The sequence below is a fragment of the Talpa occidentalis genome, unplaced genomic scaffold (genome assembly GCF_014898055.3).
Source record: "Talpa occidentalis isolate TD23 unplaced genomic scaffold, MPIMG_talOcc4v2.1 talOcc4.14, whole genome shotgun sequence".
Classification (NCBI taxonomy): Eukaryota; Metazoa; Chordata; class Mammalia; order Eulipotyphla; family Talpidae; genus Talpa; species Talpa occidentalis.
In genome coordinates, this window is record NW_023601433.1 from 15,798,620 (window position 1) to 15,823,243 (window position 24,624).

Below are 24,624 nucleotides of genomic sequence, written 5' to 3' on the forward strand. Positions count from 1 at the left end.
TAGGTTCCCTGGCCTTTCTTTCTTAAAACACTCATATGAAGACAGGGACAACCTGGATTTCTGTGAGTCTAGTTTTCTTTGAAATTCAGAATAAATCCTGATTTAAAAAAACTCATCATTCAACGTATCACACATGCAGCTTTGAGCTTATTTCTCTTTACTTCCAGCATAACTTACATGGGCATGTGCAAGTACAAATACCTGGAATTAAAATGACCATTTCAACAATCGAGAAACAAGGAAGGAAAAACTCAGTCTTCACATTTAAGTCAGTTAGTCCTTTTTTAATAAATTTGAATTCATTCATCAACAAGTTTCATATTGTATCTATCACTCAATTTTGCTGTTTTTTTTCATGTCAAATAATACCAAAAAATTACATCAATGTGCTTAAGCAAAATTGGGTTTTAATTGATCTTTACAATGAAATGAAATCAACATGGGAATTGTTCATGACAGCGATCACCTATTTCTACTAGAATAATCCTGTACTTACCTTGAATATACTCACTGACTTGTGAAGTAGAAATATGAAACAAGAATGGCGAAACATGTCTACGGGGCTGGCCTAGGGAGAGGCGAGGTGAGAGAGCCGCTCTCTGGGAGTCCCTGTTTACCCAGGTGTTGGGAATTGAGTATTTCAGGAAAACATGGCACCTTTCAATGCAGTAGAAGAGGTAATCGATCCAAGGCACACTAGCCAGTGTCCTGGGAAAGTTTAATCCACCTGGGCAGCTCTTTGCCCCACGAGTCAACGTTACTCTGACCAATGGCTCACTTTAGATGAGAGCCAGTCAATTCCATGAGTAACAAAATATTTTACCAATTGTTCTGTTTTGCTTACATAGAATGGCCAGAAAAATGAACTCGTTTTCAGGTGGAGAGTTAAAGTAAGAACTATGGGATAGTTTATACTTTCAAGCCAGGAGATTCAAAGTTAGGGACATTGTCTTTTTTCAGGACACACCAGTGGTGAGACAGCCCTCAGTGGGATTACCTACTAGATGCCAAAAATGAACACCTACAGCTGCAGTGTGCCTGTCCCCTTAAAACCAGTCCCAGACATGCTTGGCATCACCTCTGAGATGATCTCTCTGGTGAAAATGTTAAATCCATAGCTGGCCAGAAGTGCCTTTGATGTGAATGATTAAACGGTTGGAAATTCAGGGTGCTGGCATTAAAAACACACAGTGTTGCAAATGTACATATAATTTCAAACCTAACAGGAATATTACCATGATACACTTTCTATTCATTGAAGATTCAGGGGGAAATGAATGCCTCATGGTATAGACAGTGAAACCCCTCCATAGTCCTGGGGTTGGTGAACAAGAATAACATTTGCTTTAAAGATTACTCGAGTCTTATCAGTCTTTCTCTGTAAGGATTTATGGAATAGGGCTCTTGAATTACCTCCAATATAACTGAATATGGGTGATCACAAACTGTCATAACAAGATTCTTCTGTACACTTTGAGCCCCTGTACAACATTTCGGAAAGACAGGACTACTTAGAAAATTAACTTTTTATTATGTTCATTTGTTGAGAAAGAAAGAGCATTATATCCCAAATTCAACTTTCCTTACTCAAGAGGTATGGATGTGGGTAACAGCCACCTCCCAAAAATGTCAGAGGTCCGGGTTCAGAATTCATCAGTACGGCTCACTCACTGGCTTCAGTAACTACTGTGGTGTAATGAGAGGTCACTTAACAGAACAGAGAACCCAGCTCAATTCCCGTCTGTCAGCACAGAGTTCTGCTTCTCAATATTTCTTGCAATGCTTTTAAAAATGGAGAAGCTATAAAATAATTTCATTAGAAGAAAAGTAATTTTCTTCCAAAATGAAGTAAAGCAAACACATACCCAAGGATCTTAAAAAGTTTTTTTTTACAGACTATATGTATGTATTCGTGTGTGTGTGTGCACATGTGTGTGTGTAGTTACAAACACTATTTATAGTATAGCTATTATGTTAACTTCATCGCAGTGTCTACAAAGTTGTGGATCCCAGTCTTGGTGCCAAATGCATATAAAAAGCTCAAAAGCTATTATGACTATTCCATGCAAATTTATATCCAGAAAACCTTGGGGAGTAGACTGCAGCTCTTCTGAGCTCCACTGGGTCTCTGCCTTTGATATGTGTGTACCTCAACTATGCATCAAAAAGGTTTTGAATCACTTTTCTCCCAGAGATAATTAATGTCACAGTTCTGAATAGTATAAATTGTACATTTAAACGGATCATCAACTGCTTTTGTCCATGTTCATTTGCATTTTGGGGGTTCCTCTTCTGCATGTGGAGCTCATTCCTTGAATCACTAGATACGGAAAAATATACCTGAAGTATTGAAAGGGATAAGGTCTTCACAAAGTCTTTTTTTTTTTTCTTTTTACATGTTAACAATGATAAGGCCACTTACAAGGTTTTTCCCAATCTGTTTAGCTTTTAGGATCCCCCATTGTTACCCATGATAAAGAAAAAAATTGTCAGAGAAAAGCCAAAGACCAAGAAGTCACTGGCTAGTCTCCAGATACAAATAAAACCAGAGAACAGCATTAGGGAGAAGACATTGAAGAAAGTCATAAAGTACGGGCCAGGGTAATAAAGTCAGTCATTGCTTCTAGCATGAGACTTTGTGGCTTATGTTTTACCTGACGGTGGTTTTTGAACTGTTATAGACTCCCACAAATTAAAGGTTGTGATGGCCGTCAAAGAAAAATCGAGTGGCAGCAACTCATGGTGGTAGCCAACACCACGTGCCTCCCCAGGGAAACTGACGCTCTGTCCACCTGGAGAAAAGTGGTGACAGCTGCAGAGCACTGGATGGGACTCTGCTCATTGGTTTCGGACAGAACAGAGAGGGTGAGGCATATGTGGCATTTTTGGGGTAGAGTGTTAATTTAGCAGTTCTTTCCTGAATATTTTACTTATTTTGTTTTTCTCCAAATGCTTAACTTCACTGTGACATCTATTTGCACAACTGTAGTCATTTCAGTTTATGGATGCCTGTGATAGAAATATTGTTTACAAAAAATATATCATCTCTTTTTTTTTTCTTTAGAAAGATCTCATCTAAATAGTAAGTTAAGGTTGCGTCTATGAAACCGGTGCACCTTGTCTTGTTTCTACGAGCTTTAAAAAGTCCAAATACTGATGAGGCTGTGGATCAGAAGGAACCAAAAGTGACTGTGTTGGTTGTCAGGTTGCTCTCCTTTGCCTTAAGAGAACTGTCACGGGTCCCTGTATGTGTGGTGTGTTCTGGTGTGTTCTGGTTGTGTCCTGCAGCGTTAGTCTAGGAGTAGTTGGATGTGCTTATGAAATGTGTCAGATACAGAAATAAAGGCATGAGGATGTTTCTTGGTTTCTGCAATTGAACAGTAGAAGTGTTTTCACTTCAATCTTAATTCTACATAACAGAAAGTAGTTACATCACATGAAGAAAAGTAGAACACTGCATGCTGCCGTGAGAGCAAGCATAAGGAACAAAATCTTGATAAATATACATATATATGCATATTATGCAAATATATTTTATATTAACATACAATGTTATAAGAATGATTGATAACTTAAAGACAAGGGGGGAAATCATCCTACGTGGTTTCACCTTAGAATAACAAATAACCTGAGACGTCTATGATTTCTGTTAGATATCAGGCCTAAAAATCCATACAAGATGTGGAGCACATTGTCGATGACTGAAATGTCAACTAAACATTGCCAAAATGTGCCACTATGTTCCCACATGACAGGTAAGCTGGATCCACTCCTAGTGAACAAATAAATACACTGTACATCAGGGTACTTACAATGACATGGCATCCATTCCCAATGGGTGTTCAAAAGATGAACGTTCAGACATCAACTTGGGATCTACCTAATGTTAAGACAACAGGTGAGTGCCCACCAGCAACTCACCTTGTCCACAAAACCAGTACTGAAAAAGTCTGTCTGATGAAAGTAAACCCCGTTGCCAAAAAGTCAAAAAGCCTTCACTTAGTAAACTGAAAGAGGATATGAAGTGTGTGACTTGTTTTAAACTAGCAATATCACTGCATGAGTTTTCAAAGATGAACTGAGAGCTTCTTTCTGATTTTTAAACTAAAACATCTAACTTATGATAATAAAAGACACATTTTGGGATGATATTGTGTTTCACGCCCTCATTCTCAAGGCATAATATTTAGACGATGCTTGTCCCTTTCAATTAAAAAAGAAAAAAACTATGACTTTCTTTAATATGCATCCTGTGTTAAATTGTCCATAGCTGCAAAATGTATACATGTATGTGTATTTGTTTTATATACACATGGGTCCTTACACCTGTGTGTATAAACATATACACATACATCCTCATATACACGTGTATTTTATATATATGCTGAGAAAGTTCACATATATATACAATTGCGTATGTATATATGTGTGTGTCTGCATGTGTGTGTGTCTGTGTGTGTACACAGGTATAAAAACTTGACAGGCAGAGTAATATTTCACTCAGTGTTAAATGAAGTCTTTGAAAAATCAAGTACAGTCACTCAGTTAACATAGTACAGCCAGTAAACTAAGTTGAAAAGAGAAAAAGTGAATGGAAATACGATCCTGGACCATCTGTCTATGGCATTCACATCGGTTAGATCAGGGATTTTAATTTTGAGCTGCGAAGATCTCCTCCTTAGGTGGGTCTTCTTGTGCGGGATGCCTCTGTCCCCCATGTGTCGCCCATGCCCTTCCCTAGGCATGCTCTGTTTCCTGTACTGGATTCCTGAGTTGTCAAAGGATATTGCTGAATTCCTGGTGTCACCAACGCTGCCCGCGACCTCATTCATTTCATTGTGAACCTCCAGCGACGTTAACAGAATGTTCCCATGAGCATCCACCTGATTGGAGGAAAATGTACATTGTTACATAGCTAGCGTGCCAATAAATCTCATTTCCATATGCAAACTCAGTGGAGATTGAGGTCACAAATCATGTCATGTGTATTATGAGAAACTGCACATCTGTCAAAACCAGCACTATTTCAGCGGGGAATGTTCTTTTGGAGGTTTAACTGTAGTTTAGAGATCTTATTTCTTTGATTTGAATATTTTCAAATAGGAGGCTAGGTAAAAAAAATAAAATAAAATTGAGGGGTTAGGACACAACCTATGAAGCTGTCTGCAGCCTCTGTAGCACGAGTTCAATCCCCGGCCAGGGAGCTACCCACAAGATGCAGCAGATTCACCTCCTGACTCACCCGCTGCTCCCCTTAGCAGTGTATTTCAGTCACTCTGCCTGTTCTTCTCCCCGCTCTCTCTGGTGAATCCTCTCACCCCCCAACACCTGTACCCCAGTTCTTAAATAAATCTTTAAAAAAATCAAAATTGAAATTTCACATTACAGAAACAAATCCTTGTGGAAGAAACAAAGTTCAAATGCTTTCCAAAATCTTAACCTGAGTGTGTAACCATTTCCCACAGCTATACACTGGATAAAAACTAAATGTCCCCAGTTATCCACAGGGCATGTGGATTCCAGTAGTATTGAACATGATATATACGGTTTTTTCTTGTACATACACACCTATGATAAAGTCTCATTAATAAACTAAGCACAGTAAGAGATCAGCAAAAACAAATAATAACAAAATGGAATAATTTTAAATGATATACTTTAATAATGCTATGTGAATATGATCTCTCCTAAAATATCTTCTTGTGCCTAATAGTTCCAGACTGAGATTGACCACAGGCAACTGAAACCACGGAAAGCAAAGCCACAGATAAGGTGACACTACTGAATTCTTTCCCATTTTTCTGTGGAAGCCACTCTGTCCCCTTTCTTGATGATAAATTATGCGAATTTCCTTGGAGAAATGAGCAAATAATCCAAGGATGGAAGGATACTCAGATGACTCTGGTGGGGTGGATATCAACCCCGCCCAAATATGATCTCTTTGCCAATCATTTTTTTTTTTTCCTGCTGAAAGGGTTCTTTTTAAGGACTATATTGAAGATAAAGTTCCTTCCCACATTGGAACCAGTACCCCTGCCTGCTGTGTACCGGGTAAATCCCAATAAAAGACCTGCAAAAACCACTGAGGACTCTGACTCCTCCTTTACCCGGTCTGCATGGGATCAGAAAACCTGCACTGGTCCATTCCTGCCACTACAGTCTGTGATCACTCTTTGCACACCACTAATCCCTCTTGGCCCTTGAGGTCCCTCCCATGGAGCCTGGTGGTCCCTGTTCATTAATGTGCCCTGCGTCATCCATCCCATTGCCTGGAACACCATCTCCCTTGCCCTATCTCTGTGGAATGCCTACCACTTCTTTTAGAACAAGATCAAGTGTTTATAGCATCCTCAATGAAACTTTCACAAAATTCATTCTTTCATGGGAGAATAATTAATTGGAAATTAATGTGTCTTCCTCTCCTCTGTGTTCTCCTTCATTTCATCAAAGGCATTGAGATAGACATGCAGGAGATGAGGTGGAGAGAAGATTTCACACTAAGAAGAGGAAGAGACCTATGCAGAGCTGTGATCTGGGCCAGGACCACAGGTGGGATGGCCCTGGACACTCAGGGGACCCAGGACAGAAGGGTGCAGATATACAGGGGTCATTCAGACTTTGGCATAAAGACACCACAAAAGTCTCTCAGATGTCTCCCCTGTGGTTTGCAAACACCATTCAAATTCCTTTGTATTATGACTGGGGAGGGAGGTATGTCTTGTAGGATGTCACATCTGGCTCTCCAGAACCTGTGAGTATATGACCTTACATTAAGGACTTTGCAAATGTAGTTCAGGTCATGGGCTCTAAAATAGGGAGACTATGCTTCATTATCCAGGTGGACCCAATCTAATCACATAAATCCTTAGCAGTTGAGAACTTTCTCCAGTTGGAAATTGAAGGTCAGAGATACAGCAGGAGATAAAGGAGAGGTATTTGAAGCAGGACTGGATTACCCATTAATAGCAAGGACTATAAGAAAATCATAAAAAGAAATGGGGTGACTTCCAGGAGCAAAGAATGCCCCTGCTGATATCCAGAGAGGCACCAGGGGCCTCAGTCCCACAATCACATGGCGCTGTGTTTGAGAAAAAACGTGACTGAGTCTGGGGGCAGATTTACCCCCAGGGCCTCCAGAAGAGAACACAGTCCTACAGATGCCTTGATTTCAGCCTTCTGAGATGCTAAGCTCAGAACCCATGGGAAGCCCATTGTGCCAGACTTCTGACCCACAACTGTGAAATAATAACTGGTGATGTTTTAAGTGGCTACTTTTATGGTTATTGTTATGGCAGCAGTAAAAACTACTAGAGAAGAGAAAGAAGGGAAATTTAGAGGGAAAATGCATTTCTGTTGACCTCAAAGATCGAGTACACATTTTTCAGGGAAAAGAAAAAAAGCAGCAGGAAAATTAGCACAAGGTTTGAGGAGTGTCTGCAATGTTCTGATGAAAGGCAAACTAGTTGTGTGGGAACACACACACACACACACACAGCTCCTGGAACATGTTAAGCTCCAGAAAGATAGGCAACCAACCCTCTTCTCACCATCATTATCTTCTGTCTTATCAGAACAGGAAAGTGCACCTCTGATGAGGAGAGCAGAGCGAAGTCCAGAGAGTAAGGGTTTCTGTGTCACATCAAGGAATGCCAACTTCACTCTTCAGGTAGTGAGAAGTAAAAGTGATCTCTAGGTAGAAAGGTGACATATTTCTGAAGCACAACTAAAGCTGAAGGATAAAGGGTTAAAGATGGTGTCAGAAGAGAAAGTAAAGAGGGGGTTCTGGTTAGAGCACCCTGCAGGGGTTTCTGTTTCCTGTCAGGCACCCAGAAAGAGAAATACCAAGAGGCTGTGAGTGGCTTCTCCAGCAAAGCAAGGAATCCTGGCTTGCCCCCAGGTCTCGGCTCAGACACAGGCACAGCCATAGCAGCCAGGCTCCACCACAGTCCAGTCATTTCTGCAGTGAAGAGGGTGTAAAAGAAGTGGAGAGTGACCACCTGGCCTCCAGGCCCATCCTTGCTCCCCAAGGAGCTCTCACTCTGCCCCTGCAGCCACAAGCATGCTGGAGCCTGCTCTGATACCTTCTTTCTGTGAACTGCAGGGGAGGGGAGGCTGCCCATAGATGGCCCAAGATCTACAGTCTCCTTAGAATGAACTCAGCCAGCCTGGAGGAGTATGGAGATGAAAATGGCCTATGTAACACTACACTGGGGAGAAGGGCCTCCATGAAGACCCAATGTAGGATAAATGAAGATTGCTCAGGCTTTTTGCACCACTGGCCTCTGTGACTATCACCTGCGGTCTTGAATGCAGGAGGCACTTGGGAGTGTGGGCTCCGGGTAGGCATGCCTGACGATGGACACCAGGAGTATGGTGTGGGCATGCGTGAGTGGGCACAACTGAGCAGAGAGGCTGAGCATGTCAGGGCAGCGCCACAGAGGACAGGGGTGGTGGAGGACGGTGGGCGGAGTGCAGTAGAGACCAGCGAAGAGACCAAGAGAGAGCCCGGCCTCTCAGACTCCTGGCCCCTTACCCTTCCGTCTGCCCTGCACCTGGTTACCTCACTGCAAATGCTTTAGAAAGATCACTAAATGCCTGAAAAAGCCACTGAGGGCTCCAGGACTCTCCTTGGCCCGCTCTGCCCTAATGCCTGCCTGCACTTCACCCATGCTTGGGAAGGGGACTGAGCACTGGCAGAACATTAGAGTTTTGTTATTTTAATCTATTTGGAGGGGCAATTTTTTAAAAAGATTTATTTATTTATGTATACAAGAACTGGGGTACAGGACAGAGGTGTGGGGGGTTAGAGGATTCACAAGAGACAGAGTGGGGAACAGAATAGGCAGATTGACCAAAGTACACTGCTGAGGGGAGCAGAGGGCGAGACAGGAGAGGTCTGCTGCACCATGTGGGTCACTCCATGGCCAGGGATCGAACTCGTGCTGCAGTGGCTGCAGATAGCTTCATAAGTTGCGTCTTAACCCCTTGTGCCACCAGGGAGGCCCTGGAGGGATGCTTCTAATGGGGCTCTATCTTGAAAGTACCAAGAATGTTAGGCGTCTGTGAAAGTTTAGAACTTATGTTTCATGTCAGTTCTTTTTGCTATCTTTCTCTGGAATAATGAGCAGTAAAACCCTTACAAATACAAACAACAACAACCACAACAACTCTGTCTTCAGGTTCTGGTGGTTTGGGAGACTGATCCTCTGACTCTAGGAAAAGGATGCGGGAGGACAAGGCAGCAGGTAAACTACGGTGTGGCTGGAACAGGAGAGGCACTAAAGGACTGGGCAGTAACATGGCCTCTGTGCAGACCAGCCAGGAAGTGGGGGAGAGCGAGGGCCAACAGAGGTAGCCACCCTCCTAAGAAGGGGGGTGTGATTTGAACCTGCTGTGGAAGCTGTGGGCAGTTTATTCCTAAGACAACAGGGAGGGGAACTCAATGGGGTCAGCTGAGTTGGCCTTTACATGTAGGAAAATTAAAGCAAGATCCTAGAGGAGAAAGCTTTGTGTTTCTTCATTCTTCATGCCACGCAGGTGTGGCTTGATGGTGAGTGATTGAACAGCTTTCCCTGGAGAGGTCATCAGCCAGGGACATCCGGTTAATTCAGTTTATTTTAGTACTTCAATCACGATGTGAGAACCCGCCAAATTTCGATCCTGACAGAAAACTTATTAGATTAGCACTTAGAGAGATTTAATATGTTGAGATCATTTCTTCAATTAGCTCTATTGGATTTTATTGAAATATACAGCATTTCCATCAAATCTACTTGAATGGAAATTAATGTGTTTAAAACAAAATATACCTTAAGGTGAGTCAGAAAATAAGCAAAGGTGTGAGATGCTTATAATTTTTTAAAATAACAATGTAGAATTGATTATTTTCAATAATAAGAAACTGACTACATATTTATTAGAACCTCAGAAAACTGAAATTGTTTTCCTGAATGTAGAAAAAGCAGAAGATGTTATTTAGACCTATAAGAATCTTGTCTACATTCTTTTGAATGTTTTAAGTCCTTTTTAATATTATTCATTTTTTTTTCAGTTATTTCATTCTTTTTTCTTTTAAGATTTATTTATTTCTTTATACAAGCACTGGGTACAGTCAGAAGCATGGGAGGGTGAGAGAATTCACCACAGCCAGAGCGGGGAGCAGAGCAGGCAGAAGGACCGAAGTACACTGCTGAGGGGAGCAGCGGGCGGCAGGAGAGGTCTGCGCGCCAAGTGGGACACTCCTTCGGTGGCCGGGTTGCAGCCGGGGATCGAACCAGCACTGCAGAGGCTGCGGGCAGCTTCGCAACCCAGCGCTCAACTGCTGCGCCACTGGGGAGGCCCTATTATTCATCTTTGGACAGTATTTGATTTCTCTCCTCTCTGTGCAATATTTTAAATTCCACAAAGGATGACATGAAACTTGTGGTCATCCATTTAGTAAACCTGATGCCTCACTCTGTAGTCACGCACAGAAAGGTCTAGATCCTTCCGCAAGAAGCATCCTTCATGCACAGGTGCAGGGCTGGAGCTGAATATGAGAAGGTCCTTCCCTTCAAGGGCTCTACCAGGTGAGCATTTGAGATAATGGACAATTATGTTTCAATAAGATTGCCTACTGCCCAGCTGCCCCATTTCCAAATAGATGCTAACAATATCATCTCCGTCCAGTTATCAGAAATGTCATATGAGTATCTTCTTTTGTCAAAATCTAGGGGATTGTGATTAAGAGCTCTGTAGAACAAAATATCAAATAAAGTATTTTCTTAAATGAAGAGAGGGGAGTATTTCTGATGAGTTTTTCAGATGAATTTCGATGATTCTAAGGACTCGGACTTCCCCCTGGATTTAAAAAGATGTATTAGGAGCCTCCCTCTTTATTCATACGAGGAAAGTAAAAAAGCACACATCAGTGGAACCCAACTGATGACAATTACCACAATTACCACTCCATCCTGAACACTTGTCCTTTGTGCATGTAGGCTCTGCTTCCCCCACAATGTTCTGACAGGTTTTATCCAAGATGTCCAGAGCAGGCCTTGGCTAGTACATGTCACCTTGGCACATGCGGTGATACATATCAAGGCCTGATGGGCTCAGGGAGAAACTTACCATTACCTTAAAGAATGAAGATTACCCAGATTTAGGGTCATCTCCAAAAATCACTTTTTTTTTTCTTTTTACCTGTCTTAAGGCAGAGCCAACATCCAGAGGCAGGGTTTTGTCCTATGAAAACATCCCCTCCTTGTCATGTGAGACCTTCTCCTCTCTCCTTGAAGGCCAGGTTCTGATCCTATGCCTAAGTACAGGATATAAGCCCTCAATTTATCCCATTTACTCTATAAATTTCAACCACAAGAATTTTGCAGATGTAATTAATTTTGTCTTTTTCTCCTACTGATCTGCCTAATGTTAATTTCCTTCACCATGGGGAGATGAACCCAGAAGGGTGGGAGTGTGTTCCCAGCACCACTAAAGCACTGACCACCTCTGGGCCATGCTGTATTTGGGCAGGTGCAGAGAATTGGATGTGCACTGGCAAAGAAGGCTTGGTGGCTGCATGCCACGGGAAAGCATGTGCTCGTGGGAGAACAGGGCATGCCAGAGGCGGGGGGAACAGGTAGAAGGGGAAAAAAATCAAGGACCATTTGCAGAGAAGAATATCTGGCACATCTTGAAGGAGGACAAGATGTAGATGAAGAAGAAAGAGATTCTGGGAAAAGAAAATTAAAGGCAAAGAGATAACAATATTTATGGAAGCATAGAGTGAAGAAAGCACAAGAAATAAGGTCAACTGAAAGCTGAGTTGATTTTTTTTCAAGACTTAATGAGAAATTTGTATGACTCAATATTCTGTCTTCCCTGGTCCCTCATGGCCAGTGTATGCATTTGGGGAAAGACTTGATGAGGGTGGGGATATATTCTATACCCTTGAACTCTAGCAAAGAGAGAAGCCAAACCCAGCATCATCAGAGAGCGCTTGGATGCTTTGGATTTTTTATGGTTACCTTGCAGCTATTTCACGACTTGGCTCACATGAGGTAGATCTCAGGAACCGATACCATTTTGCACTATTCCTATGCCAACCCTAAGCCTTATATTCTAATGGAAACAATAATGTTGAAAGGAATTTGGAATATACTGAATTAATGAAACACTATAAACTAGTTTGGTTGATTGTGACTTACAGTTTTATATTTCAAAAGATTTCCTTTAATTGCCTACCAGTGTATAGAAAACTTCCACCAAAATTGCCAGGTGGTAATTTTTTTTTTTTTCAGAAAGAATTAAAGTTACTAAAATTTAAAAAGCAAACTTTTTAAACAAATATTTCCTAAAGAGATGTTAACCTTTGCCTGTCATCAAGGTTTCAAAAATGAAAACAGACGGAGGAGATTGTGTGTGAGATATGGACCCAAGTGCCTTGAATAGAATGACAGATGATGACTTACAATTTTTAAAGCACTTTCTGAATACTCCCTATTTTGAGGAGTTTGTCTCATAACAAATCTAATTACGATCGGTGATTTCAATATAGATATTCTTTCTGCTTTATAACTTTGACACATTCAAACACGACATATCTCATGCAGATTCTATCACAGAAAGGTATTTTCATTTTTTTCTAGAATATTTCACCAGATTGGCAACATTACCACCACCTCATTTTTTACTTACCTTCAAGTTTTTACATAAGTAATATATTCCTGTTTTGGAAAAAATGGGAAGGCATCGGCCATAAGAAATGAAATCTTGCTCTTTAGAAGGAAGCATGATGTCAAGTCTGCAGCTCTGATTCCTTGGCAAGGATAATGACTTTCTGCCACTTGATGAAATTCAAATACCAATGGTTCAACTTGCAAAATATCACAAAGCTTGTAACTATAATGCATTGCCACCAAAGACTAACTCTTGGGTATAAAAACAACCCATGAACAAATAGAGGTTAGGCACAAATAAATTAAGGTCAAGACTTACATTGCACCACTGGTCTGAGGGAAACTAAGTGAACATTTCAATTATTTATGAAAGAACCACTGAGTTAAGATATTCTACAACCACTCAGACAAGGAAAGTTTACTCATGGTTTTACAGTAGGGTAGACAAAGTCATAATCCCCTAGGCAGGTACTGTTGGCACAGATCCCTCATTGGTCACCTGTACTGTCCCCGAGGAACTGTCCTGATGTCTGTTAGAGGACAAAGAAGGTGTCACAGCAAAGACAGTAACAGCTAAGTCCTTGCTGCCAGTCTAGCTGCTATCAATCCATGGTTGCCATGACCACACTGGTAACTATCCTGAGATATCACTGAACTTGATGAGTATGAATAATTATAATTACAATGGACTCTTAAAGCCATTGTCAGTCCATAGAGCCATTTCTATTTTGCATAAAGTTTGATTCTCACTTTTTGTTAATTCATCTACATCACACGATACAAACTTCTGGGAGAGATTCATTTCTATCAAAAAATTATTAGTAAATTTTAAGGTGTAGTCAGCAGCAATTAAGAGCTGATCTACTAGCATAGATTTTTAAAATATATGAATATGTCAAGACTTAAACAAAACTGCTGGAAAAAGAGAAGTAAATTTTAAGCTAGACAAGAAGTAAAAATGACATGAATAAAATGAAATTTTCCTCTGCATATGATATATAAAATATTCTTTTTGCATTCTGATCATTTCCCCTGTAAAAAAACCTTTTTTGGTTTTTCAATTCTAAGCCTCATATTCAAAAAGGTATTTCTGTCACTCAACAGTTTGTTCTAAACAGTCTTATTTTGAAGAAAGGAAACAAATTTATAATCTGTTCAAATATGGAGAAATTTGAAAAAATAGCATTGCATGTGTATGTATGTCTGTGAGACAGAAACAATAATATGAAGTGATGAATTCTGGTTTCCTTGGAAACAGCGTGACCAAAGCATATCGTGTATTCATAGTAGGATGCAGACTTAGTTAGCAACATAGCAGTATGGTACTAAATATATTTTCCAGTAAGAAACTCAGGAGAATCTTGCCTGTGGAGGCCTGATTTTAGTCACAGTTTCTGGGTTTCTCTGACCAACTCTATTTATGTTTTGCTGAAAAGAGAGGAGCCATTTACAGTTATCTAACTGCCTTCCTCCATTCATTATACTTTGTGGACCTATTCTGGGCCACTGATGGGACACAGACGCAGCAAATACAGTCACACACGCTCACGATAAGGGACCAGGAAAAAATTATAATAAATCAAAAAAAAAATAACAGGCAACTATTAATCAGAGACACTCTGCAAGGAGGGGGGGCAGGAGAGGGATCAAAACAGGGGAGAGAACGTGTTCCTACACAAGGGACTATGGTGATGGTACAAGGGTGATTTTGTGATGTGGATTTTGAGGGGACTACACCTGAAAAGAGAAAGCATACTTTGTACAAAAAGGCAGAATGATGTAAAAAACAAAACAAAACAATATATATATATATTTATATTATAAAACAAAATATATATATATATTTATATTATATATATAGAGAGAGTGTTTCAAGATCTCTCCAGCCAAAAAGGCATGTAAGAGGGAGGTCCAGTGGGCTTAGCCCATGTAGCCCAGGTGAGTAACACATTATACTGTCTAGATCTGTGTGTTACATCTATGATGTCTGCACAACAAGGGAATTGACTAATGACACATTTCTCAGAAGGCGTCCTGTGTGTAAGAGGGAAGATGATACTCCAAGGAGCTCCTGTGTTGCCTCTGCCAGGCACAGACCTGCGATGCACTAAAACCATGGTCAAATATAGGAAGATCTCACAGCTTAGGGAAGAAGCACATTGAACGAGAATTTAAAACATGAAGAAATGTAGGAACAATAAGTAGGCAAACAGGTGAACATAAATTTTTGAGAATCTGATGGGATGCAAGGGGTGGGTGGACAAAGACAAAAATTTTACAGAAACTGTAGTGCCCTTCCACTGAACTATAGTTGCTAATTACAGTTACATATTGCTTTTACTAAAACATCAAATGAAATGGTATCTAATGATGATGCTACTTTGTCATTGGAAGACTATAAGCATGCTGAACTGGACTGAAGTAGGGAGACGCAGTTTATGCTCTCTCTTAGAGTATAACCCAGGAGCTCCTAGGCCACTGCTGTCGGGATTGGTCCAACTCTAGCTTTTTGCTGGAGGGACCAGGGCCAGGGCATGGAGCCCCAGGTGAGGACACTGCTCTGCCCTGCACTGAAGACCTTGAATGAGGGGACTGTGGCCAGCTGAAAAGTAAAGAAGTAAAGAGTAAAGAGTTCTTTGCCCACACCACAAAGAACAGCGAGCTGCTGGGTAACCAAGTTTATCAATTTACAACTAAAGGAATATTGCCAACTTTGGAAACATCTTTCACTTCCAGTTGGGACCCAGCCCTAGAGTTTTATTCCTTCCAGAATATCCTGTTCTTTTCATAGGAAACCAGGCAGTTTTTGGTTCTCCAGCTTCTGCCCTGAGTTTGGTTTCTATAAAAACCCACTTATATGAAACAATATTCAAGGCAAAGATCAAGAAGTGCACACAACTTCTACTCAGAGGTCATGCAAATAGTTGTTAGATCTGATGAGGTGTCGGGTAAGGTGGGGTCCGAGACAGGCAAGGGGGGGTGGTCAAGATGGGAGGTCCTACCCGGTTGCTTTCAGTCTTTGAACGGTCATTCTTCGCCTTGGCTGTTTTCTCGGCAAGCTTCTTCTGCCTTTGAGGGCCTCTTCCAAAGAAAATATAGTTGACAAAGGCATACTCCAGAAGGGCCAGAAACACAAAGACGAAGCAGCCCATGAGGTACATGTCAATGGCTTTGACGTAGGGGATTTTGGGCAATGTCTCCCGCAAGTGCGTGTTGATGGTGGTCATCGTCAGCACGGTCGTGATCCCTGCAAAAGGAGAAGGTAAGCGGCTGCAGCTTCACCTGAGGTCCTCACTTCCACTTTCCTTTTGTCTCTTCTCAAAGCTTAAAGTGGTTGGAGTAATGGATTAAATATCACGGGACATTTGAAATGCAATAGAGCATGAACCGTGTCAGCTGGGCAGCAGGTCATGGCTGAGGGTCAGAAGCTAACTTCTCCCCTTGTCTGTGGTGCACTGCCTGCCACACCTGGAAGCCTGAACATAAACCCAGTGCTTAACATAAAATGTCCAGAGGAGCAGCTTCAGTGAAGAAGAATGAATCTATAAAGACCCTCAGAATCTAAGATCTTCATGGCCAGTGAGGCAAGGCCATTAGTAAGGGCTCAATGAGCCTGCCTGTTGAAAGGAAATTCTTATGACAGTGGTTTATGAAGCAAAGGGAACGAGGCAATGATTTTAAAATTATTGAGGAGGTGTGAAGCTAGAGCTGAGTGAAGCTCCTGAGAGCACATTATCTCACAGAGTGGTTTCCCTCCTCAGCTATGAAATAGTCTATGTAAGTTTCTCCAGACATGTTTGCTGAAGTCAAGAGATGATCATTTTATTAAAATTATAGAATTATAGAATCTGATGTAACCAGATCCCTTTTTTTAATGTCATTCTGTTGAATCCTTTAGATGCTTTTGGGTCATTTTACCCTAACAGGGATACATTTACTCTAGAGAAACACACAAAGACCATATTTTGCAATTCTCCCATATCAGTGACAGGATTCTTGCTTTACAAAGATTTCCACTGGATCCTTTGAGGCCAAAGAGAGCCGGAGGCATGTCGGGGCCTCTGTGAATTGAGTGCAGCTGCATGTGCAGGAAACACTCACTTTGGGGTGGGATGGTGTCTGTGGCTCCTGAATTGTTCTCCTGGAGACAACACTTTGGAAATAGGAAGACATCTCCAGGAAGCAAGATACTTCTGGGTGCAGCTCCTGTCTACCTACCCAACTGTGCCCCTGCCCGTGATTATTCCCAATCACCAGGTCCGAAGGAAGGAAAAGCTTCCTCCTCATTACTATGTCAAGGCCTTTTCAGAAGGGAGATTTTAGAAGGAGAGACCTAAGTCTTAGTTTCATATCCATGGTAACCCCACAAAATTATGTCACTGAGGTCAGGAGGCAATGAGGGCCCAGGATGCCAGTGGGCCCTGGATGTTGAGCTCCCAGCCTACAGGTGGGACCCCACACCACTGCCACACATGGTCCCAACAGGGGCAACTCTCTGTACGCAGGACCCCTACCCAACTCTCCAGTGGAGGGTTTGAATTTGTTAAGCATCTTAGTTGGATGTAGTCCTTGAAGACTTATATCCTCACCCTCTGTGCCTCATAGAGGGGACCTTGAGCTACAGCTAGATGGCTCCTGATCACCTGGGAAGCAGGGAAGATGGTCGCACCACCACTATAGATGTTACTCACACACGCTCTCCCATCCACCAGGAAAGTAGATGAGGAGTTTGAAGAACTGGGAAATGATTTTTATGTTTATGGAATATATGAAAATTGAAGATGTTGGAATATTTTAAGATTCTCCTTTAACATAACATTCATGTGCACCTGGGAACTTTTAAATTTGAAAATGGCAATGGCATAATTACAGTTTACAAATAAATGTGAAAACACCATGCAGATGCTACAAAATTAGGTGTTCTCACCATTATTTAAGAATGTAATGTTGCTGCTGCCACTGCCATTACTTTTTTTTTCCCTTCCAGATGGATTTGGAAAGCTTGAGTGCTCTGCATTAGTCATGGCTTTCGCTCTCTGGTTGACTGTTTTAAGTGGACATAGGTCTTAGTAGCTATTCCTGGGACATGGACTGAAAAACACAGTTGATAAGGATGGCAGCACATGTTATGGGCACAGGGGCTGGTAAATGCAGCCAGAGGAAAATGGACCAGCTCACTGGCAGAGGCTCATAGAGTGGTTTACCAGCAAGATTTCACAATGAATGAGCTAGTCTTTCTAGATTGGGCTCACATGAGCTCTTAGATTAAAAGGTCAATGCCTTTACTAATCCTTCTGTTATTTTACTGGTTATCTGGGGTACATGGTTCATGGGGGACTGCAGTGGTTCACAGACTGGAAAGTACAAACAGACAGTCCAGGCTATGAGCCGTGAGGGTTCACAAGCATGGTCTAGAGCTATTGTAAAGTCAAATGTAATTCCTGAAAGGCAACAGTAAAATGCTAACTAGTTGTAAATGGCATTGTTAGTATCAACAACAGATAACCATGTTATTATCATCATTACAGAAAAATAACAATCTTCGGTAAACTCTAGGTTTCTAGCAAGAAATCTGGTTCTGACAACCTGGCCTTAAACTTCTGGATTTATGTACTTCTGAATTTGTGCACTGGCACCTGAGTATTTGTTAAGTTTCCACCTTAATGACTGTAATTGTTATTGTTAATCAGTACTCACAATGCTAGGATATGCTATTTTCTAACTAACTGGAGTTAATCCCTGGAGATCCAAGCTCAAGGACTGTGTCATGTTGGCAAAAGGGGGGATGGAAGGGAAAAACATGCTGGTATCTCTGAGATCTGCACCCACTGGCTGTGGCCCCAAGATCACCGCATCCTTCTAACCTCCAGACCTCAGGTGCACCCTGACATGGGTAAATGCCTGTTCACTCTGCCTCCCACACATCTGACATCACCCAGAGATGTCACTTCTCTACTGTGGAGCCTTAGCCACCTGGCCAGATCATGCCTCAATCCCCACAAAGCCATAGTAAAGTGATTTCTGTTTATAATAGTTACACTGTTTTGTTAATAACAAGTGGACTCCTACTTTCATATACTGTCATGAAATTGGGTTGACTACAACCCATTTAAGGTAGAGGATCTATTTAATATTGGGGACGACAACACGTAACAATTATGGAGCTGTTGACTTGCTATTATATAGAAAATTTAGAAATTTGCATTTTCAGGATACCTCACTTTTATCGATGCCAGATAATTATGGTTCTCATAATTAGGGTACTCATATTTTCCTATTTTTCTCAAAAATGACAAATTCTCTAAGGCAGATTCACCATGAAGTTCACGAAGCTTCAGCTTCTAGTGTCTACCTCATAGGTCTCTCCCAGGCTTGGGGAGCAATTCTTTGTGTATTTTCAATTTTTTACTTAAAGAGAGCTCCTGACAGCTCTGATTTTTTCAGGTGTGGAGAGAAAGTAGTTTAACAATAATCAACTTGTAACTTTTTTTGGGAAAAAAGTGGTATCTACAGAAAGGACTGATGTTGCAGAGTAACCTCCAAAAGCTATGGAAAAATTGTGGAGACTCTTTTTGAGATGCTTTTCTTATTGTCCCCATTAGAAGTTACGTAATAATTAATATAACACTTTTTATTTTGGTATGTTCTGTTCTTCTTCTCAAAGTGCTTTTTTTTTTTTCACCTAACATCTTCAGGAAGAGCTACCTGATTTTCTGAAGTCATAGCTATGTGCCACTTCATAGGGAAAATATCCAGTGCTGATGGAAATATATAAGCCACATATGTACAGGTCTAGACCAGACATTCAAATAGAGACAAATACACACAATCTTCTAGATAAAAAAAAAAAAGTTGTTCAACTTAAAGTTCTGCAGAAAGATAGTAAACAAAGGAAGAAAAAGATAACTGGAATCCTGAATTCTTATGATTCTAGATAGATCTACATGTTCTGTTGCAAAAATATTCAGTTTTCTTCCCCAATTTTTCGAAGTATGATTAATAACTTAACCTGCAAGATACAAATTCAATTCTATCCAAAGAAAAGACAGATTGTAAAATTGTTCTTCAGGGCCTCCCCGGTGGCGCAGCGGTTGAGCGCCTGGTTGCGAAGCTGCCCGCAGCCTCTGCAGCGCCAGTTCAATCCCCGGCTGCTCCCCGGCCACTGAAGGAGGGTCCCGCATGGCGCGCAGACCTCTCCTGCCGCCCGCTGCTCCCCTCAGCAGTGTGCTTTGGTCCTTCTGCCTGCTCTGCTCCCTGCTCTGGCTCTGCTGAATTCTCTCACCCTCCCGCGCTTCTGACTGTACCCAGTACTCGTATAAATAAATAAATAAATAAATAAATCTTTAAAAAAAAAAAAAGAAAAATTGTTCTTCAATTCTGTACTTAGCTAAAATGCATTTAAATGATTGTTTTGTCCATTTAACTGCATAATAATTAGCTGAATAGAGAATAACGTTTCTGAAAACATGAGCCTCCTCTCAATAATAAAAATATATTGGAACCTATGACATATATTGTACCTCAATTAATAATCCAGTTGTCAAGTGACCAGTGGCCAGAAAAGATCACTAGAACTTTTGGGAATCACTCAGAATCTAATCACATATTTTAATGCTCATTAAATTGTGTAATTCCAATTACACGCTATAGTATTTGACTATTTCTCTGACTTCACAATGAAGAATGTACAATTAATGAAGTCTTTTTCCTGGGCCACAGACAAATTTTGAACAGGAGATGTTAATCCTTGCTTTAAAATTAGCATCAAAAATAGTTTTATTATGCAAATATTCGGCAAGCATATTTTCCCTTTCATGGGCATGAAAATTCACATTTCAGCTTTATAATTAAATTAACACTTCTAGGGAATCATGCATGAAATTAGTGTTTCAAGATAAAAAGTGACTCTATGGGCAAAGCTGTGTCAAAGATGTCAAAAATGGTAGTGAACTATAGCCTTTGAACTCTAATGCAATGACATGGTTCTTTTACATTTTAGATATCATTTTAAAATAACACATACCAAGGGCAACTCTAGCCGCAGATGCATCATAATTGATCCAGAAGGACACCCACGAGAGAATCGTGATTAGTATAGAGGGCATGTAAGTCTGCAGAATGAAGTATCCAATGTTTCTCTTCAACCGAAAGCTCAGCGAGAGCCGAGGGTAGGCACCTATGGGAGACAGGTAAGAATCAAACTAGAGAAAAAAACATGGCAGACAAAAGAGTTTGCTTCGCCTTCAACAGGTCAACAGCATGAATTTGAGAAGTCCATGAATCTAGAGGTGGCTCACAACTGTGAGAACTGCTTCTGTCTGCTTAATGGTACTTATAGCAGAATTGGGAGATGGGGGGATTTGAGCCTATGTAAGAAAATATTCTTCTAAGGCTAAATGCACAGCTAAGAATGATCCCTGAGAAGACATCAGGAATGCATTTAACTAATAACACAGAATAATTCTAAATATCTTGTTTATTTTTAGATTTATAACTGCCCCTTTCTACTCCATTGTAAACAGGGGAGATTTGGCTCAAGCTTCATTGAGCAAAACAGCTTTTATTACTCAGTTCCTTCTGCCCATGGAGAGTGACTATGCAGAGATAGTGCACACTTGAGCCCTGACTCTATGACTGGGAGAGCTCAGGGGCACCTGAGACTTGGAGGGGTATGTAAGGCAGTAGTGCATGCTCAGATGATCTGCCCCAACCACAGACAAAGCACAGAGAGCCTTGGAGAAGCACTGTCTGTTTTCTTGCATACCCCACTCAGCTCACCTTGCAATCCCCTCCCTGCCCAGTATTACAGAGTGAGAAATAGCCCACGGAAAATACCACCTGTGTATTTGCCCTTTCTGTTTAATTTTGCTTTTTGTAGAACCAGACAAGTATAATTCCACTCCTTTCTATTTCAACAATCCACTTCAGCAGTTATACACCTTTCAATACTAAACTTATGAATGTTCATGAAACTGCTCGAAGGTAACCAATAAAAAGCCAATGGTGGGGGGTGAGGGGAGGGAGGGGAGGGATTGGGGTCAAAATGGGGGGGGTTGCAATTGTATGGGGAATATAAAAATAAAATTTATTATATTAAAAAAAAAGCCAATGGCCTTCCATGGTCATCAGCTCGTTGGCTTCCTCTCCTGATGGACAGTGATCTTGTCAGAGGTCACTGCACCGGAAGCTTCAGTAGACATTCGGTCTTGACCTCCTTCTACTCAAGCCTGTCAGGTGCCTATTCTCCTCCTGTGCCCAATTGTATGCATTTCAGACTTGGATCCTTGTCCCTTTCTGGATTTGTCCTTCTAGCTTTCTCTTTAGCAGTCAGAGACACTCATATCATTATTATTTCTATGTAGAAGATGAAAGACCTTTATCTCCTACGTTAGCATCAACCACATTCTCAGACAGAATTATAAAAAGGAGAAATCACCTCATAGCCCAAGCACTTAAAGGCTGACAATCTGTAAAATTTCCCTCAAGCTCTGTGTGTGTGTATGTGTGTGGTTTCTATTATTCTGATCAAATGCATAGATGATATCATCATCATAGCATAAACATTTGCACATTTTGAAAAGATTATTTGTAAACATTTCTAAATTCCTCCTAATCTCCCATCAAATATATACATGATTCTATAGTTTATAAATACATATTCCTGAATGCTATACATTTAGGTTATTTTCATTTTTTGAAAAACTAGAATACTCTTAAGATTATCTCTGAGGATAGTCTTTTTAAAATTTATTTATTTTATATATTTTTACACCATTTTAATTTTTGTATAATAGATGAATTTTCATCTTGGTTATAGTCCCTGTAAAATTCCCACCACCTCTTCACCCATGAACTATCACCATGGTCCCTTGTGTTCTTCCCATCCTTGTTTTGATCCTACTCCCTTCTCCCCCACTGTAGTATCTCTGATTTATAGTTGCCTGTTGATTTTGATTTTTACTTTATTATAATTAGTTTTTTTCCCTGATCCCTTATTTGGATCCTCTACATTCCTGCTATAAGTGAGACCATCCAGTATTTTTCTTTTCTTTCTGGCTTATTTCACTGAGCATGATCCCTTCCAGCTCCATCCATGTTGCTGCAAATGGCATGAGTTTATATTTAATGATTGCTGAGTAATATTCCATTGTGAGGATAGTCTCTTTGCCATATTCAGACTTATTTCCTTAGGATGAATGTGTGAAAACAGGAACTACTGGGCCCATCTCTGAAATTTTTGATACCTATTGCCAGATTACTTTGCAAAAAATTCCCACCAGTGTACATGGCATAACAAGTACTTTATGAAAGTGCCTTTCTCATCTTGTAAACGTGCTATTAGTATTTATTAACCATAATTTTTGTTAACTTCCTTGAGAAGAATTATCCTTTCAATTATTTTTGTTAATTGAATACTTCCTACATGGTTTTTTCCCTCTGTATATAATCTTACAAATGATTTCATTACACTGTAGAAGAATTTTTCTCATTTTTCTCCCTTGCACAGTTTTTACCTATAATTTAAGGTTTTTGATACTAACTCTTGCTTGTATTCTCTGCAAGCATTTCCCAGTTGTTTAAGACTTGTAATGGGTTTGACTGAGGAAGATGTACTTAAATGTTTGTATTTAGTTGAATCAATCCATTTCATCTGTTCTTTGTGATTTTTTAAAGCTTGTTCTTAGCCTTAGGTAAGTTCATAACAGAGATGTAATCATGGACCTGTTTTGAAGGTTAGCCATTACTTCAATGTTTGATGGGAAGTTGATTTCTGTTCCAGAATTTTTCCCACATTGGAATGGAATAAAGCTCCCCTTGACATACTTTTGATACACTCTATTGTTTTATATTATCTCCTAAGTGTATGTGCATCACTGACATGATGTGACACTGGGCTGGCTCAGAGCCTCATCATGGCCTTGGTGTCACCATTATTGATGTTGTTGCAACATGTATTTCAGGGACACAACATTGTCTCTCCATGTCATCCCACAATCAAAAGTTCTTTGGTTCAAATAAGGTCAAAATACTCTTCCAGGAATTTTACCTTTCTCCAAAAGATTTCCCCAATTAACTCCAGTTTTATTATCTGCTGTGTCTGCGCATTAAACAAGAGTGTCCTCACTGCCTCAAAATAATTGTCCCTATTTCCAACTTATGAACTGACACCTACTGTTCCCTCCTTAAGAAATGTCTTCTTTTATCCACCCTTGGTCAAAAAGCCTTTCTTCTCCTTCCCTCCAAATGCAAGTGATCACTCTCTTGATTTATTTTCTTTCCCATTAAAAATTTAATTGTTGGGCCTCCCCTGATGGCGCAGCGGTTGAGCTCTGGGTTGCGAGGCTGCCCGCAGCCTCTGCAGCACCAGTTGGATCCCTGGCCACCAGCGAGGGTCCCACAAAAAAAAAATAATAATAATTGTTAATATTACCAAGATAAATTGAGTGATTCTTCAGTTTGTGAAGTAATGTATTTTCACATACTATAAAGCTTAGCTAAATGTCTACACTATCATAGGCTGCCCACAAATATCTGTATGCTGACAGATAAAAACATAAATATTTGGTTTATTTCCATGACCCTACGGCAAGTCTAATACTCAATGTGTTCAAGATCTTTATTGAATTGTAGTTTGAAATCTCATGGCAACTTAATATATTTATTGAAGTAACTGGATCTTAATTATAAATTTCATGACAAGCTCATGCCTTTCTTATCACTTAACTTTCACTGTTCCTTGCTTCTGATGTGTCTCATTGTTTCTACCAATTTTGGTTAGCTTATGCTATAACAACAATGTTTCCAAATCTCTGTTGCTTGTGCAATTGTTTTTCTTTTTTGTGCTAATATTCACTAATTTCCCCCTGCCTAGATCACTACTGGACATCATAGTAGAAGTGCCACACATACTCCCCAGCAAGTCTTATCCTCAATTCTTGTACCACTGGGGGTGGGAAAGGTTAATCCT

General features: G+C 40.5%; 1 protein-coding gene across 2 annotated transcripts in view; it reads right to left on the reverse strand.

The window, feature by feature from the left end:
• Positions 1-269: 269 nt before the first annotated feature.
• Positions 270-24,624, reverse strand: part of GABRB3 (gamma-aminobutyric acid type A receptor subunit beta3) — a 179,049-nt gene continuing 154,694 nt past the window's right edge. Inside the window, exons 7-9 of one of the 2 annotated variants that reach the window (XM_037510122.2) lie at positions 20,680-20,832; positions 15,659-15,903; positions 270-4,883 (exon numbers count right to left, since the gene is read on the reverse strand). In XM_037510122.2, the coding sequence (XP_037366019.2) occupies positions 4,542-4,883; positions 15,659-15,903; positions 20,680-20,832 (740 nt within the window). In that variant the 3' untranslated portion in view covers positions 270-4,541. The remainder of the gene's footprint in view (positions 4,884-15,658; positions 15,904-20,679; positions 20,833-24,624) is intronic. The other variant, XM_054694801.1, reaches the window with a different exon arrangement.